The following is a 17453-nucleotide window of genomic DNA, read 5'->3' on the forward strand; positions in this document are numbered from 1 at the left end:
GGTTTCTAGACTCGTTTGTATTGGTCTTGTTTCATTGTCCCTTCTACAATGTATAGAAGTCCCATGTCTTTGGTTGAGATAACATATCATACCATGACACTAACTGAGTGTACTTGTTAATCGTCGTTGCAAAAGTACTTATTAATAGCTGCTATTTCTCTGTGGTAATGTGTGGAGTATATTTGGTGCTTTATATTTTCTGTTCTATATTAATAACCATTACAGTATATATTTTTTAAAGAATATCAACAAATATCGGCTGTTAAAAATATCGATATCTTTTTCCAAAAGTATCGATATATTGATATCTTCCGGGCATCCCTAATTTGGTCACCTGCTGTATTCCCAGGCTGGTTACTAAAACAGAAGAGAGTGTTTAGGACTCTAGAATGGATTTAAACCCATATTTTTTTAACATATATCTTCACCGTCCCACACACTGATCAGTCCTAGCTAAGAAAACATCGCAACGCACGTGACGGCGTCCCGACCGATCTCCTGCCGTGCCGGCTGCCAAGTCGGCCTTTTTGATAAGGCCAATTATCCCAATTTGTTCTAACGCGAAAATCCATAGATAGTTCCCTAATCCACACACTCGCACACATTGCCGATCTAATTAGAAGCTTCCGGCGCTTTTATTTTTACCACGAGCCGTGATCTTTGACAAAGACGGAGGCACGTCACAGCGGGACGTTCTAAATTCATAAAAAAATCTAAAATTATAAGCGCGATGGACGTGAGACACTTGGTTTCGTTTTTTTTTTTTTGTATCAAGACGTCAATAGCCTATTTTTTTTTTGTTTGGTCGATGCGAAATAAATCGGGAGATAGTCGGGCTTCGAGATGCACCAAACACCACCGGTGGATTTATTTTAATAGTACCGACAATAAATAACTGTTTCTAAGCGTTATGAAGTCGATAGATGTCCGAAAGGTGCCGTAATTCAGGCTGAGTTTGAGAGTGTCCGACACTTTGAAATGTTAAAATAAACTGTTTAAAAACCTCTGATTTTTAGAAAATAAAGTAATGGATATTAGTAGGGTTTATATAGACAGGAGTTGGTGAAATTATGATGATTTGGTAGTTTTGCTGTAATATAAACCAAACATTTTCAGACAACTGATAAAATCTCATATTGTCGGTCTACTGCGATAAACATCGATATTCTTTGAAAAAATATCGAAGAATATCGTCGACGAAAATATCGATATTTTTCGTCATTCCTACTTCAGATTCAAAGAACTCTGCTAATTCAAAGCTATTCAAAGAACTTTGCTATAAATCTTGGACTAAAGGTATTATTGATCTTAGTTCTTTGAAAATGAGGTGACTAAATATAACGACATGATAACAAAGTACTTTCAATAATGCAAGTACTTTCCTCTGTAAGTCTCATCAAATACTTGTTGCCCACTGGGCCGATTGTGGAATACTAAAAAAAATAGAATAAAATTTGACATAGTTTTTCCCAGATTTTGAATTTTTTTTGTTTTCAACTCATTGAGTAAACTTTCTTTCTTTGAACGACTCAAAACTATGATTTCGAAGAGGTTTTTGTAATATAAGAAATGACCAAAACCTCGACGGAACTAAATCAGGCGAATAGGGCGTTTGAAATAGAAAGTAAATGGGCTTTACACTCATATCTTGCAAGAAACTGTAGTTTATGGAAAAATAGTTTTATATTAACTCAAAAAACTATATTATCAGAATGTGAAAGGGAAATGGAAATATTGAAATAAGTTGCAGATTTTTTTTTTAATATAACATTTTGTTGATATTATAGGAAAAAAGATATTAAACGATAGAAACATCAGTTGTCAGTCAATACTAATTGACTTTGCCGTATGTGTAAATAAAGAATTTTATACTATTTGTTTTGGCTCTACATCCATATCTTTCAAACAACTAAAGTGTAAAGAAAAACAATTTATTTTAAAATTTCCTATCGCCACGTATATATTTATATTTTTAATTATGTAGCTTTATTTAATCCAAATGTTCTTAACTATTGCCTATAACTGGGCCAAACATTCATTTTTTGTAAACAAATTTTGGAGTTATCGAAATTCATTGCAAGTAGCAGTCAACAAGATCTATAAACAGATTAGAGACCAATTGTAAAATACAATAGGGAAACATCATGTTGGACAAAAAACAGAGCACACTAGACTCAGAGTCAAGCTGGTTAGTCCGAAGATATTCTCAATTTGACTTAAAATCAAACAGATTGGTTTATCAGTCAATCGTAAAGCCAATTTTTATCTATGGGATGCAAATATGGGGTGCAAATATGGGATGCAAATATGGGACTGCACTAAAATATCAAACGAACTAGTAATCTAACGCATCCAAAACAAAGGTCTACAATTAAAATCAAACGAATATACGAAGTGATCCAGAAACATATTTTATATATATTTTAGAATATCGACATTTTTCTCGGCGGTCGACATTCCTAGTTTACAGTACACTCTCAACTTAAATCAGATAAGATCAAGATGAAGTGACATATAGATTTGTTTAAAAATAATTGGTTAGACATCCATTTACTTGGTGATCATCGATAGCAGTTATTTTTTGTCGCGTATTAAACAAAGTGCCTTGAATGACTAGTGAATTTCACTTACTATTATAATAAATACTTGACCTGGAACTTGATGGAATGAAGTTTGATTACCGCGATCCGTCGATTCGGGCCTCTGCTCCACCTCCGACTCCGATGATGACGACGGTCCCGGTCTCGCCTCCTTATCGTCCAGACCTACGCCCAACGGCACCGCCACTGTGTCGTGAAACTCGCTGGTGTGTCTCAGCCCACTCCCCCCTTGCTCCCCAGGGGTCGGCGAGTCGACCTTGTCGTCATCCAGCGACGGGATACTGTGCTCCGTCATCTGAGACCTGGCGGACGCTTTACCATCGCCCGTTCCTCTCTGATGGTGGAGGATCTCGACCTGGTCGCACCCGGAGCTCTTGCCAGACAACGCGCTGCAAGCTCGAGGAGTACCACAGAACCTGCTTCCTTCAACGTTAACCTCGGAATCTTTTGACTCCGTTTCCCCCTCCTCCTCGATGTCCGGTAGCTCGCGATTGGGGCTTCGTAATAACCTCTGATCGAATTTGCTATCCTCCGGTTCGAAATCGTTCAAATATTGAAGCAGGTCGTTGTTATTAGAATTCTGGGACTTTTCGTTATCATGATAAAGGGACGAGGCCTCGTGTAATTCCTGTCGGAAGTGGTCGAAATCGAATTTCTCGTTGGTATTCACGGGTTTCCCACATATCTGATCCAATAACGTGTTCTGGACGTGATCGATCAAATCTACATGATCTTCCAGTGGATCTGTAGCTTTCTTCCCACCGCTTCCTTGCTCGTTATCATTCTTATGCTTCTTCTCCACCACGGTCACTGCAGAATCCGCTGAGTCCACACTGCTAAAATCATCAGCTCCACCATCATCGTGTTTTGGTTTATTCACAACCTGTTCATCATTACTACAAACAGATTTCGGTTTTTCATCACTAACAATCTTAGGAACATCCTCGGTACTTAACTTATCCAGATCAGAAACAGATTCATACTGTTTCTGGTGCTTTAGATCAGTTTGGACAAAAACCGGTGACTTCACGGGCATCGAATCCTCGTCGGGATCACTGTTCTTTCTTACTTCAACGTTAATATTGGACAAAGGGGCTTGGTTGGTATCATCCTCATCAAAATTGGACGTTGCTGTCTTAACGTCATCGGAATCCGTGACGTCCTCTGTATCCTTCTTCACAATAAACTGTAACTTATTTTCATTGCTACTCTGGGACTCTGTATCGGACGAGTCAGAGATCGTTTTGGGGATGTCATGGGACGGTACTGGGGGTAGCTGTTTAATGACTTTCTCCAGGTGATCCTCGTGCTTATCGAAGGAGTGTGATAGGGTATCCTCGTCGTCATCATTGGAGTCCATCAAGTGCCTCACAGCAGTACTAACTTCTCGTTCCAAGGGCGTCATGTATCTGTGAGTATCATATCCGCGAACTACTTTATCGACGGCAGATCGTACTTCTTGCTCTAGCTGTGTTTCCTCTTTCCTCTGGTTGTTATTGTTGTCATCTCTCCCGTCAATCTTCGCAGGTTCGTCAGTCGAGTCCTGTAATTGGGACACCAATTTTTTGATGATCTGTGGCTCGTCCACGGTATCCTTTCGATAAAAACTTGGTTTTTCCTGAAGCAGTCGGCGCTGATGTCGTTGCCTCTCTAAATATCCTCGTACAAGTGATTGAATTTTAACTACAGCTTCTTGTGTGGTCATTTTTGTTTTTGGTGTCTAAAAATTTTTTAAAAATTATGTAAATATTTATAAGAAACCCATCAAGCTTACCTTCTTGTCTACTGATCCTAGATTTTTCCTGGCTAGGTATCCTCTCCATGCTGATTGCAGTTTGGTTGCTGCTATTTCTTCTTTGTTTCGTAGTTCTTCGTTAGATCCTCGATGGGAGTCTGTTAAAACACTTTCGTCCAAAGATTTCTGTTTATCTACATTTTCTGTTAAAGATTCACCTAATTTCCCATATTTGTCTTCTTTCGGCTTTTCAATTTCTTGATGTTGGTCCTGTGCAGATTTTAATTGTGTTTGAGATAATTGTTTGTTAAGACTTGTAGTGATATTTGGTGTTTCCTCTTGTCTTTGTTCTGCTTTATCTAGTGCTTTCTCATTTTCTTTATTTTCTTCTAATTCTTTATTTTTATTTTGTGATTGTGTAAAATCAATGCTTTCTATTTCACATTGTGTGTTGTCCTTTTCATCAAGAGTAATGTTTTCTTCTTTATTTTGTTCCTTTGTGATTTTATCTGTGTCTGCTTCATCTGGTATTTTAAAATCTTCTTTTGATTTTTTATCGTTTGTTTCAGAATGTTCTTTATCCCCTCTATCATCAGTGTTTTTCTTGAGTGTTTCACCTTGCTTGGTGTGTGGTAAATTTGTTGCTTTATTTGATATGTCATAGTTTTCACTATCACCTTCTAGTTTTTCTTTACTGTCTTCCTTATGTTTAATTTTTTCCTCATTTTCATCAAATGTATTGCTTTTATCCGGCTCAGGTTTATTAATGTAAACATTTTCTGTTAGGTTCTGATCAAAATCTTTGATAATAATGTCCTGTCCCTTTTTCTCTTCTGCATTTATGTCGCCTACATTACTTGAATCTTGAATTAACGGTACTTTGTTTATTTCATTGTACTCCATTTCTCTCTCTGGTAATTTATTGTCTTCTCTTTCTGTTTTACTTTCTGGGTCTTCACTTAGTCCATTTTCTCCATTATCAATATGTTCTTTTACATCTTCTTTGTTAATGTGATCCATCTTTGAGTCTATAGGTACAATTATTTTACCTGTTGCTTTACTCTCTTCAGTTGTTTTAGTTCTCGAAACTCTATCTGTTACCTTTTCACTTTCTTCTGATTTTTTGTTAGTTTCAATATTACCATGATCTTTATTACTGACACGATCTGCCAAGCTCTCTGCTTTGGAGTGAGCTTCCTTGGGCATTATTTCTTCAACAACAGCTCCATGATCTTCATTCTTTTGCACCTCTGCTTTAGGCACTTTTTCGACTGTGTCTATGATTTCCTTATCGTTTCCTTGTTCTAATTTCTTTGGAATTATTTCAATTGCATTTATACCACTTGTAACATGATCTTCAGTACTGGTCTGTGATTTGTCTTCCATATCTTGAGACATACTTATATCTGATTGATCTTGCGAAACTATCAATGATTTATTGGTCACTTCATTTGCTCTTGTACTGCTTTCGTTATCATCTTTATTATTCACAGTGGAGTTTGTACCATCATCAATCCCTTTGTTTGATTCTGGTTCAAGCAAATTGAAGTTAATTTTATTGCTGCTTCGGTTTTCTTGATTTGGTTCGTTTTTGTCATTTATATTCTCTTTCGTATTTCCACTATTTTCGCTTTCATTTCTTTGTTCAGTCGATTTATCTTCTTCTTTGCTTACTAGATCTTCATTGTTGATCTGTAAGTTATCTTCAGTTTTCTGAGAAGTGTTTTGGTCTAATTGATGCTGTGAAGCTATTACAGATACATTGGCCGCTTCATTGCCTATTGCAGTGTTATTACAAACATCCTTTTTATTCTCAGTGATCTCTATACGGTCTCCTTCTTTTGATTTTTGATCAAGCTGTGTGCCTAGATCTAGCTCATCATTTTTCTCATTCATATCTCTAATCTCACCATTATTTTCATGATCAGTGCTTTCTTCAATTGCTATATCTTCTTTTTTATGTTCGGTGTTATGATCCTCAGTGTTAACATGCGATTTATCTTCGATGTTTTGAGAAATATTTTCATTTGATTTAGGTTGCGAAGCTATAACTGATACATTGGACACTTCATTGATTTCAGTATTGTTTCTATTCTCTTCTTTTTTAACCTCAATGGGGTTTGTATTATCTTGATTGTCTTCAATCTTGTCATCATGTTTGTCCTTTATATCTTCTTTGGTTCCACTAGCATTGTTTTCTTCAATAGTCTTATCTTCTTCTTGAAAACCATCATTTCTTTGATCATTTGTGTTATCATCATTGGAGACTTCACTATTAACATCGATTTTATTACCATTAGAATTGTTATCAGTTGGAATTGTGGAACCAGTTCTTATAATATTATCTTCTTGTGATTTTGGAACTTGGTGAATATCTGGCTTCTGATTTTCTTCATGTGCTTCTTTGTTATCTTCTTTTAGATTATTAATTGCTTCAGATTGTATACTGTCATTTTCGTCATCGACTTTCTGATTTTGTTCAACGAATTCCAATTGTTTATTCTGATTTTTTTCTTCTTTCTGTTCGGTATCTATCTCTATATCTTCCTTTATTCCATCATTTTGAGGATCTTCTAATTTATTAGAGTGATCATCTTGTACATTTTCACTTTGGTTTTCATTCTCTTTTATATTTCTTTTATCTGATATTAGATCTAAATTTTTTGTTTCATTTAATAATATGCCATTTTTGTCCATAGCATCTTCTGATTCTTTCAACAAGGGGATGTTATCTTTTGTTACCTGTATCTCCTCTGGCTCCAAGTTAGTTACGGTTTCATTAACTTCTAGTTTATCTTTACTTTCTAATTCCTCATTAATCTGACTATTACTATCTTCTATATAATTTGTTTTTACGTTATCTTCTTTACTATCTTCATTAGTACTTTCTGTAGATATATTTTCTTGAGTACCTTCTATTTTGTAATTAGGTAAATAATCAGTTAGCTCAGTATTATCTCGACTATCTTTAGTTTGTTCCACTAAGTCGTCTTTAGTTTGATTGCCGTCTTGTTTAAAATCTTTTGCCTTCATCTCTGAATGACTAGTATCTTTGGGATCATTCTCTTCATCTTCGTGTAAATTTAAAGAAGTGTCAGAAGTTTTAATACTTGTTTGATCCGTAGCAATTTCATTATTTATATCTTTTAAAACATCAGCAGCACTATTTGATAAGTTGGTATCAGTTTTGGATACCTTGTGGTCCACCGAATCTGAAGACGATTCATTTTTGAGAGAACTCTTCACATTATCAGGTAGGCTAGTTGTTTTTGAAATATAGTCATTATTTTCATTTGGCGAGAGCTTTTCATCTTCTATTTTATCACTCGCTATCACTTTTGAGTGAATATTCTTGAGTAAAGTATCATTTTTTTCGCTTTCTGATAAAACTTGAGGCTGAACATAAATATAATTAGTATCAGATGACTGTCCTTTGGTTTCATCATCTTTACTTTCACTGATACTCGACTCTAAAAGAGTTTCAACGGAACTGGAATATTCTTTTGATATATCTCTGTCTGCACTTAATGTTAATGAATCATTATTAGTTTGACTGACACTTGATTCTGTTGCTGAAGACGTTGTTTTCCCTGTTTCAATTGCTTCGATAGATTCTACGGCAGAATCATTATTTTGTTTTGACGATTCTTCAGGGCTTTGATGACTGATTGTATCTAAAGGCTTTGTCTTTATTGTATCTTCTGTTGTTTTTCTTAATTGATTACTTAAATGGTTATCGATTTTACTATCTTCACTTAGCTTTAGGGAATCATCCTGTGTTTGGCCACTACCTTCATCTGAAAGAATTTCGTTTTCGATAGTTTCGACTTTGTCCCTGTCGTCACGTGATGTCTCAGAAATTTTAGTTCCATTTTCTACATTCTCTTGTAATGATTCATGCTTAGATTTCTCGGCATCTTTATTTGCTGGTGAGGCTTTTACAGTATCATCTGTTAAACTTTCTGATTGATTGTTCTCGCTTGATACACTCTTTTCGCTGGATTTGCTCTTATTGTCTTCAGGTAATTTGGATAAGTTCTCGTTATGCTGACTGATGTTTTTATCCATATCGCTTGTGTCTTTAGATACATGACTTTGAGCTGAATCGCTAACTTCTATTGATTTTATTACTTCTTCTTCATTTTGCTGAACTGAAGAATCGCTAGGTTGATTAGTATTATTACCAAAAGGCGTTACTTCTACAGGATCTTCTATCATAGTGACTGATTCAGTCTTCTCTGTAGATTCACTGTTGTTGTCTTCATCTGGCTTTGATGACTCACCACGGGTTTTACTAACATTTTCACTTGGAGCTGTTGTATCTTGTACACCTTCAGTTTTGGTGTTTGATGAATGATTATCACTTGACCTATTGGTGTCTGTAGAGTTTACTTCCTGTCCTTCGTTGAATTTTGATGGATATACATCAGATATATTGAGATCATTTGATTTGTTGGTGATTTCATTGTCGTTATCGTTCTCTTGTTTTAGTGGTGTTTGTTCGTGGTCATCTGAGTTGGTATTATTTTCATCTGAAGATATTTGTGGTATTGTTTCTTCTTTTACGTTCATTTGTGAAGATTTATTACATTCATTTAATGTATCTAAGCTTGAGTGCTTATTTGAGGTCGTGTTTTCAACTTTCTGTGCGTTGTCTTGAGGGTGGATATCTGTGTCGTCAGTTTTGTTATTTTCCCCATTTGTTTTTGGGGATTCTTGATCATCATTTTGCAAAATACTTGCGTCTTCGATTTTAGTAGCAGTTCGATTATTTGTTTCACTTAATTTTTGTTCTGTTTCATTGCTATCTGGGATGTGAAGCAAAGTTTCTGCCGTCTTCTTTAGAATATCTTGACTGTCCGAACTTGACATTTTGACAGAATCACATAACTTATCCTCGCCATTTTCTTTCAAATTGGTACTATTCGAATTATCATCAACAACAAAAGTCGCACTATTCTTCAATTCTTTAGCTTTCTCTGTACTGCCGTTTTCTTTTGTGTCATCAGATTTTCCTTTTAAACTTTGAGACTTACTGATTTCTTTCGAACCTCTTCGACTGGATAACTTCTCCTCCAATTCCTTGCTGTTGGTTTCCATTTGTCGTACGAGAGGCCTCCTGCCGGCTGATTTCCTGGTGGTCGTGTCCTTGGATTTTTGTCTGGATGCCGTCGGAATCCTGCTCTTATGTTCGTTCTGCCTCTGTCTCAAGACTCCCACAGATTGGGCCCTTTTAATTTTGGCGTTCGTTGATTGGTCCTCATGGCTGGAGGTCATGATCTGAGATAGAGACGATCTTCGTGGGTACTTAGAGGTTGGCGATTTGTCGTTCTTTCCTCTGTTTGAGTATCGAGCTATTTTACTGGGACTTTTTACGTTTGTATTCTCCTGCATCTTCGCATTTTCTTGTTTAGGCACTTTATCAACCACAATATCTTTATGAACGTCATTCAACTCGGAGGTTATGAATGATTTTAAGTAGTCTTTGATTGATTCGTCGACTACACCTGAGTTAACTGACGATAGATTCATATTAGTGATATTCTGTACAATGTGGGGCACTGGTAATGTGTCATTTATTGAGGATTGTTTCTTTCTACCCATATATTCAATATCGACGGTCTTATCACCAGATGATTCGTGTATTTTTAAGTTCTCATCATAATTTTTCTTTAGTTCTTTATCTATCACTTTCCGATCAACAAGTATCCCTTCGGCGTTTATAGATTGGTCGTCTTGAACCTGTCCGTCTTTTTCTGGGGGAACTAAGGCGTTAAAATCGTCAGAAGCTACCATTTCTGTTGATTTATGCTTTTCTTGAACTATATTATTAAGTACATCTTTTGCTTCGTCTTTATTCTTTTCCTGTTGCCTATTATTTGATTGATTATCCATACATATAGTTTCTAAATCTTGTGATTTAATTTCTTCCTGTTGATTATTATCTGATTGTTCATCTGTAGCTATAATTTTTGAGTTTTCTGACTTATCTGTATATTTAGCTTCTTGTGTGTCTTTATTGTTATCCTGCTTATTATCAATGGACTGTTGATTTATGTGTATAATAGTTGAATCTTTGGATATAACTGTATCATTACTTTCTTCTCCGTCTTTACTCTTTTCCTGCTGATTATTATCTGATTGTTCATCTGTGGCTATAATTTTTGAGTCTTCTGAGTTATCTGTATCTTTAGCTTCCTCTGTGTCTTTATAGTTTTCCTGCTTATTATCATTGGACTGTTGATTTATGTGTATAATAGTTGAATCTTTGGATATAACTGTATCATTGCTTTCTTCTCCGTCTTTACTCTTTTCCTGCTGAGTATTATCGGATTGTTCATCTGTGGCTATAATTTTTGAGTCTTCTGACTTATCTATATTTTTAGCTTCTTCTGTGTCTTTATTATTTTCCTGCTTATTATCATTGGACTGTTGATTTATGTGTATAATAATTGAATCTTTAGATATAACTGTATCATTACTTTCTTCTCCGTCTTTACTCTTTTCCTGCTGATTATTATCTGATTGTTCATCTGTGGCTATAATTTTTGAGTCTTCTGACTTATCTGTATCTTTAGCTTCTTCTGAGTCTTTATAGTTTTCCTGCTTATTATCATTGGACTGTTGATTTATGGGTATAATAGTTGATTCTTTAGATATAACTGTATCATTACTTTCTTCTCCGTCTTTACTCTTTTCCTGCTGATTATTATCTGATTGTTCATCTGTGGCTATGATTTTTGAGTCTTCTGACTTATCTGTATCTTTAGCTTCTTCTGTGTCTTTATAGTTTTCCTGCTTATTATCATTGGACTGTTGATTTACGTATATAACAGTTGAATCTTCGGATGTAACTGTATCATTGCTTTCTTTTTCGTCTTTACTCTTTTTCTGTTGATTATTATCTGTTTGTTCATCTGTGACAATAATTTTAGAGTCTTCTGACTTAACTGTATCTTTAGCTTCTTCTGTGTCTTTATTATTTTCCTGCTTATTATCATTGGATTGTTGATTTATATGTATAACAGTTGAATCTTCAGATGTAACTATATCATTGCTTTCTTCTTCGTCTTTACTCTTTTCCTGTTGACTGTTAATTGATTTTTCATTTATAAGCATAATTTTCGAATCTTCTAATTTAACTGCTACCTTAGTTTCTTTTCCATCTTTATTCATTTCCATTTGGCCATTATTCGATTGCTCATTTATGGATCTAATTTTTGAATCTTCTGATTTAACTGTAACCCCAGCTTCTTCGTCATCTTTATTCTTTTCTTGCTGAGCATCATTTGATTTTTCGTCGGTGGGTATAATTTCTGAGTCTCCTGATTTAATCGTATCCTTAACTTCTTCTTTGTTTTCATTATTCTCCTTCTCTTTTATAGAAGTAATTTTTGAGTCACCTGATGTGACTGTATCATTAGATCCTGGTTCGTCTTTCGTCTTCAGTTGACCATGATTTGACTGTTCTTTTATAGATATGACATTTGAGTCCCCTAATTTGACTGTATCATCAATTTTTTGTTCGTCTCTACCCCTTTCCAGTTGGCTTTCTTGATTAATTGATTTTTCATTTGTGAATATGATGTTTGTATCTGCGCATTTAACAACATCCTTAGCACCTTCTTTGACTGTATTTTTTTCCTGCTGACCATTACATGATTGTTCATCCAAGGATATTATTTTTGAATCTTCTGGCTTAACTATTTCTTCTTGTACTTCGTCTTTATTAATACCCTCTTTACTGTTAATTAATGGTACTCCAAGCTGATTAATAGATTGTTTATTTTCTGTGATAGGTTCTAGATTAATTTTTTCTGTAGTCTCCATTGTTTTTGTTAGTTTTTCAGGTTCTAAATTCAAGACGATATCGTTTTGATGATCTTGTCCTTTGTCTTCACTCCCGTTCTTTTCATCGATTGATTCTGCTGACTGCTGGCTTGCACCAGGAGCTTCCTTGTCCACGAAATTTATATCTTTACTATCATTACTCATATCACTTGAATCCCCTCTTACTTCCCCTTCATCAGTATGTTGTTGATCAACAATTACTACGTCGTTATCTGATTGCTCTCTTTCTTTCGAACTTGACTGTAGAGGCAAAGCTTCCTTAATTGTACCATCGTTTTTTGAAGCTCTTGATTCAACATTAATAGACTGCTCCTCGTCAACTTCTGGTTCCTTGGTTTCAGTTCTTTCTTTATGGTCGTTTGTTGATTCACTTGATTCATCTTTAACTGATGATTCTACACGAATCTCTTTTGAACCAGCGTCCGTGGCCTTTGGTTCATCTTCACCGATGGTTTTTTCTTTAGAATCAATAGGTTCAGATAGAGCAGAACTATCACCAATATCATTATCTTCATTATTTTCGATAGATCTTTTCTTTCTCTGTCCGGAATCGATTGCTTCAAGATGGTTAGCTGAAATATGAGTATCTTTTGTTGAAGATGGTTCAATATTTTCACCAGCTGGCGTAATGAGATTTTTTGATGTCGGTGGGTCAGTAGCATTTGTTATTATTCCGTTACTGTCAAGGGAGATTGAATCATAGTCTATGCTGTGCATTTGAAAAACATTTTCTCTCTCATTGTCAATAAACCAATGCAAGAACTTTTTCACTTGACTGTCGACGACTCCAGGTTCTTCTGCACTTAATTTTGATTCTAACATATTCTTGGTAACTTCATTAGATGGGGTAGGCTGTACATCGTTTTTAGCGTCTTTAATTTGTTTAATCTGTTCTATATCACTCATTAATACTTTAACATCAGCTTTATCTTGTTTTTCCGACGATGTTCCCGTTTTGTTTGTGTTTCTGGAATGTAGGGATTTTGACAGGTGGTCTACGTTGGTGATGTCTGCCCATATATCGGAGTCAGTAAGTTCACTGTCATGAACGTCATGTTTCTTAGCAACATTGCAAATATCATCATCAATTTTTTTGCTTACCACTTTACCACTCTTACTGCTGTGATGTGATTCTGTACTACTTCCTTTACTATTAATCGAGGATAAGTTTGTGGCGTTTGCTAATATATCCGAATCTGAAATAGGATCCTTGTCATCGTCGGTAGACACGACAGCAGCAACAGCCACAGCAGTGGCACCGGCCACAGCAGCCGACAGTGCGCCGAAACTACATTTAGATTTGTCTCGCTTTTGTTTATCATCGATCATTTTTGACGACAAAATATCTATAGTAGAAGATTTGATCGAATCACCAATGACTGATGTTTTAGCAGGCTTTTCGTCGACACCAGCTGGTTTTTCTGTTGGTTGTGTAATATCTTCAAGGGAATTCATTTGTTCACTTTTCAAAAAATTATTAATTGATACTGAGTCAACCTTACGAGTTTGAATTACTGGTTTGGTCTTGTTTTCTTCGTCCTTGGCAGAACAGCGCTCAGTGTCTTTTTGGTCAGAACCATCTTTATCGGCTGATTTCAAGTGTTGAGTACCTTCAGGTTGATACTCATCTAATGATTGTTGATCCTTTGACTTTTCTTCTTTTTCAGATATCATATTTGCATCGTTGGCGTTTTCAGGAGTGATTCCCAGATTATTCGAACTAACTGGTGTCTGTAGATTTAACTCGTGAGTACTATCTCGTTTTTCTTGATCTAATGATGTCTGATCTTTCGAATTCTCTTCTTCCCCCGGTACGGTTGGTTTCTCTGGCTGATCTTTATCTAATAATGTTTGATCCCTTGACTTTTCTTTTTCTCCAGACATTGCGTTTGTATTATTATCGTGAATTTGACCTAGATGCTCAGAACTTACTACATCAACAGCACCAAAGGTCACCATCACATTATCCAAAGGTAAGTGCTGAATGTGTTTTGATTGATCTTTTGATTTGTCTTCTTCTTCAGAAATCGCGTTTATTTTATCAGCGCTATCAGAATCTTCGTCCATTTGCTTTGTACTTGATAATACTGGATTTCTTTGATCTCTTGCATCTTCAACTGTCTCTGTTGTGTCGCTAAGCTCCATATCCTTCTTATTTCCCGTTGTGAGTGAAGAGGGTTCAGTATTATCTTGATGTATATTGCTATTTTCTGGTTTACCTCTCTCATTTGAACTTGGATCTTCGAAATCACCTTTCTCTTGTGATACCTTATCGTTATCTTTTTCAATATCGTCTTTATGGAGTTTTTCTGAATCACCAGAAACTGGTACTATTTTCTCGGATAGTTCTGGCCCTTGAGATGATTTTATTTCCAGTTTTCCGTCATTCGTAGAAGAGTCACCAGCGTCACTTTTTGTGGTTTCTACTGTTCTTGCTACTGAAGCAACCTCTGTATTTTTTATTGGATCCGTATGACGATTAATGTGATCGGATTCAGTCTCCATTTTATCTCTCTCTCGATCAGAAGCTTCATTAATTTTCTGAATATTTTGATCCAAATTATCTTCAAAATTTTCTTTCTTAATAGCGTTATCTTTTATTTGCATTTGTTTGACTGTATTGGCATCATCATTGGTTGGACTGTTTGCTGTATCCTCTTTTTTGTCACCACTAGAAACTGTGACAGTATCTTTGGGATCAGCGTTATGATTAATACGTTCATCATCTGTTTTTTTGTTGTCTGCACCCTGACGATTATTCGAATTTTCTTTATTAATATAGATTTTCTCCGTTTGATTTTTACCAGGTATGGTAATATCACCATTCACTTTATCAAAACTAGTTTCTCTATCACTTTCATTGACTTTTGTTTTGGTTTGTTTACTGATATCTCCTTTATTTTCATTTTTGTTGTTTAGGCTTGATATACTGTCAGATTCTGGAGTGACTTTATCACTCGATATATTTGATGAAGCAGATGTTTTGTTGTCGACTGAACTGGATTCAGCAGAATGTATTTTTGCCGCTGAGGACGCCGTCTTGTTTTTCTTCTTCTTGTCATCTTTCTTCTTGTTTGTTTTACTGGCTTCCTCCTCTTTCTTGCCGGTTTCCGGCTGAGACTTGGCATTTCTGGACGTGGACGGCTGTCGCTTTTCCCGCGGAGTACTCTGAACGCTAGAAGTACTGGAACTGTCGTTCTTCCGCTTCGAACTAACTGACCGGGTCCTGGGAGTCGTTTTGACCACCGACCCGTTGTTTCGATCAGTACTCTTTGTCCTGTCTTTGCCAGTGGCGGGATCCGGTTTCTTTTCGTCGGATTTTCCATTACGGTTATTAATGTGTCGAGAAAAATGATTCGTGGTCCTTTGCGTTGACGTACTCTTCACCGGCGGTATAACAGGAGCTTTGACTTTGGTCACCGATTGAGCTGAACGCACTGGATGCACTAAAACCAGAGAAATCGAGTTTTAATGTTTTGGGGGATGCGCAATGACGGCGTCCTACCTTTGTACTTGCTGGTCTTCTCGCGAAGTATGACCAGTTTCGAGAAGTAGTCCGACGCGAACTGGTAGAGGTCCTTGGGCTTCTTCAGCAGCACCTCCTTGGTGAGACCCTCCATCAGTTCCTCCAGTCCATTCGGTACACTTACTCTCTTCACGATCATCCGTTCGCTGCTGTTTCTTTTAGTCAAGGTCTCCATGTTTCGTAGTATTCGCTAAAAGTGAATGTTTCAACACAAGTAATAATCGTACAAGATTCCTATTTAAAAACAACCGTATCAACGCTTCTTGAGTACTTAATTCAACTTATTTGTACCAAAAAATATCTCGTTATGACAGCTATTATTTCTTCCTTTGATGAAAACCGCTTCCTTTCTATCAGTCAGGCGTTAGAGACAGCCATCTTGGTGGAAATAATTTTTTCTCCGATAAACAGAATGTTCTCACAAGTATTACACCCAATTAATCATAAATACCAAAAATATTTCTGTTTAATCCCAAGAAAATTGAGTTAAAAACCGTTATTGATCGATTTCTGAACACAAAACAGCTTGAAAACGGAAGAACTAGATTCATAACAATCAGAGGTGTCTTAAATTGACTCACCAGTGATAACATTACGAAAAAATACTTTTTAAGGTGTAATCTATTGCGAAAACGGCTTTCTCTATGTTTAAAATTATTAAATCGACTTATGTTCATTAACGATTCTCTACGAACTTATTGAACAAATCATAACATTCTCAATACATAAGAGTCGGTAAAATTTTCAAGAAAAACATCATCAAACACATACAAAGAAAACATCATAAAAATCAAGAAGCTGTTGATCGAAAATTGTCATAATATCTTGTCAGCACACTAAGACTGCTATTTTCCTACAAAAAAAGGCTTTGGATGCCTTTTTTTCGATAAAAAAACATTAATATATCTTTGAACAAAAATATAAGCGAAATAAGCTATTAAGCAACTCGAGCACTATTTTCTCTGAACCCGATTTTATATCAAATATCATCAGGACTAACCGAAATAAAAACGCCGCATTTCCAAAATAAATTTAGTAAAACGGTTCTGGTCGAAACTTACGTCTAGAATGTATTAACTAGCATAAATACACAGCCAGTGAGTAATTAAATTGGAATTTATAAATTTCCCTGCTGTTTTTTTTTTTAATATATCCATGTAACCGTTGACAGGACTACGTAGAGAACACCCTTAATCTCGATATCAAATCGACGTATTTATTATCTTTAACTTTTATTAAAGTATTTTCACGACGAGAATTTACGTAAGTTGGAATGGGCGAATGGCGAAAACTGTCAGGGAAAACCAACGGTATCTTGATATTAACCAAAATAGCAAGATACAACACATAGCTCTTCTAGCATACCAGTTTATATACATAAAATTGACCAATATAACGGTTATAAAGTAATACTCACAAAAACTGTAATCTTGACCGACAGGTATTGATATATCTTAAGATGAACACTGGCACAATGTCTCCCGATGATTGTTCGATCGACTAACTATATCCGGTAACCATAAGAACGATGAGGATTCGAAATACAAACAAAAAGTAATACGCCAACGCCGATTATAGGGTGGTTCACCCTCCTCCGTTTTTTTGCTCTGGATAGAAGTGGTGAAGGCCAAATAGAAAAAAAGCCCCGTAACGATTTCGTTTTGACTTTTTTCCTTTTCTGACGTGCGTGTTTAGCATTGAAAATGTTGCTGGCAGATTGTTGGGTCAACGTCTAAATATT

General features: G+C 35.8%; 2 protein-coding genes across 3 annotated transcripts in view; both read right to left on the bottom strand.

Moving 5' to 3' along the window:
* The window catches only part of LOC143201266 (uncharacterized), a 32523-nt gene extending 18395 nt beyond the window's left edge, over window positions 1-14128 (bottom strand). Inside the window, exons 1-2 of one of the 2 annotated variants that reach the window (XR_013006920.1) lie at window positions 4375-14128; window positions 2632-4320 (exon numbers count right to left, since the gene is read on the bottom strand). Coding sequence is in view for 1 of the 2 variants with exons in the window: in XM_076412214.1 (XP_076268329.1) it covers window positions 2652-4320; window positions 4375-14070 (11365 nt within the window). In the remaining variant the exon portion in view is untranslated. The remainder of the gene's footprint in view (window positions 1-2631; window positions 4321-4374) is intronic. The other variant, XM_076412214.1, reaches the window with a different exon arrangement.
* On the bottom strand, window positions 14108-17197 carry LOC143201041 (uncharacterized). The gene is made up of 4 exons (XM_076411887.1): window positions 17130-17197; window positions 15692-15902; window positions 14149-15632; window positions 14108-14113 (listed from the first exon to the last, which is right to left on the bottom strand). Exons 2-4 carry the CDS (start codon window positions 15885-15887, stop codon window positions 14108-14110), a joined length of 1686 nt encoding a protein of 561 aa, XP_076268002.1. The 5' UTR covers window positions 15888-15902; window positions 17130-17197.
* Between the last annotated feature and the right edge of the window lie 256 nt (window positions 17198-17453).

This window comes from Rhynchophorus ferrugineus, unplaced genomic scaffold (assembly GCF_030347505.1).
Source record: "Rhynchophorus ferrugineus isolate W39M unplaced genomic scaffold, kcgeb_rfMv2 rfM8, whole genome shotgun sequence".
In the NCBI taxonomy this organism is placed as follows: domain Eukaryota; kingdom Metazoa; phylum Arthropoda; class Insecta; order Coleoptera; family Curculionidae; genus Rhynchophorus; species Rhynchophorus ferrugineus.

Bases quoted from the DNA above. Each gene is read 5' to 3' on its own strand.
- LOC143201041 (XM_076411887.1), bottom strand. From the start codon at position 15,887: ATGGAGACCTTGACTAAAAGAAACAGCAGCGAACGGATGATCGTGAAG. The intron at 15,633-15,691 runs GTAGGACGCCGT...CTCTGGTTTTAG, and splicing joins GAAGACCAGCAAGTACAAAG to TGCATCCAGTGCGTTCAGCT.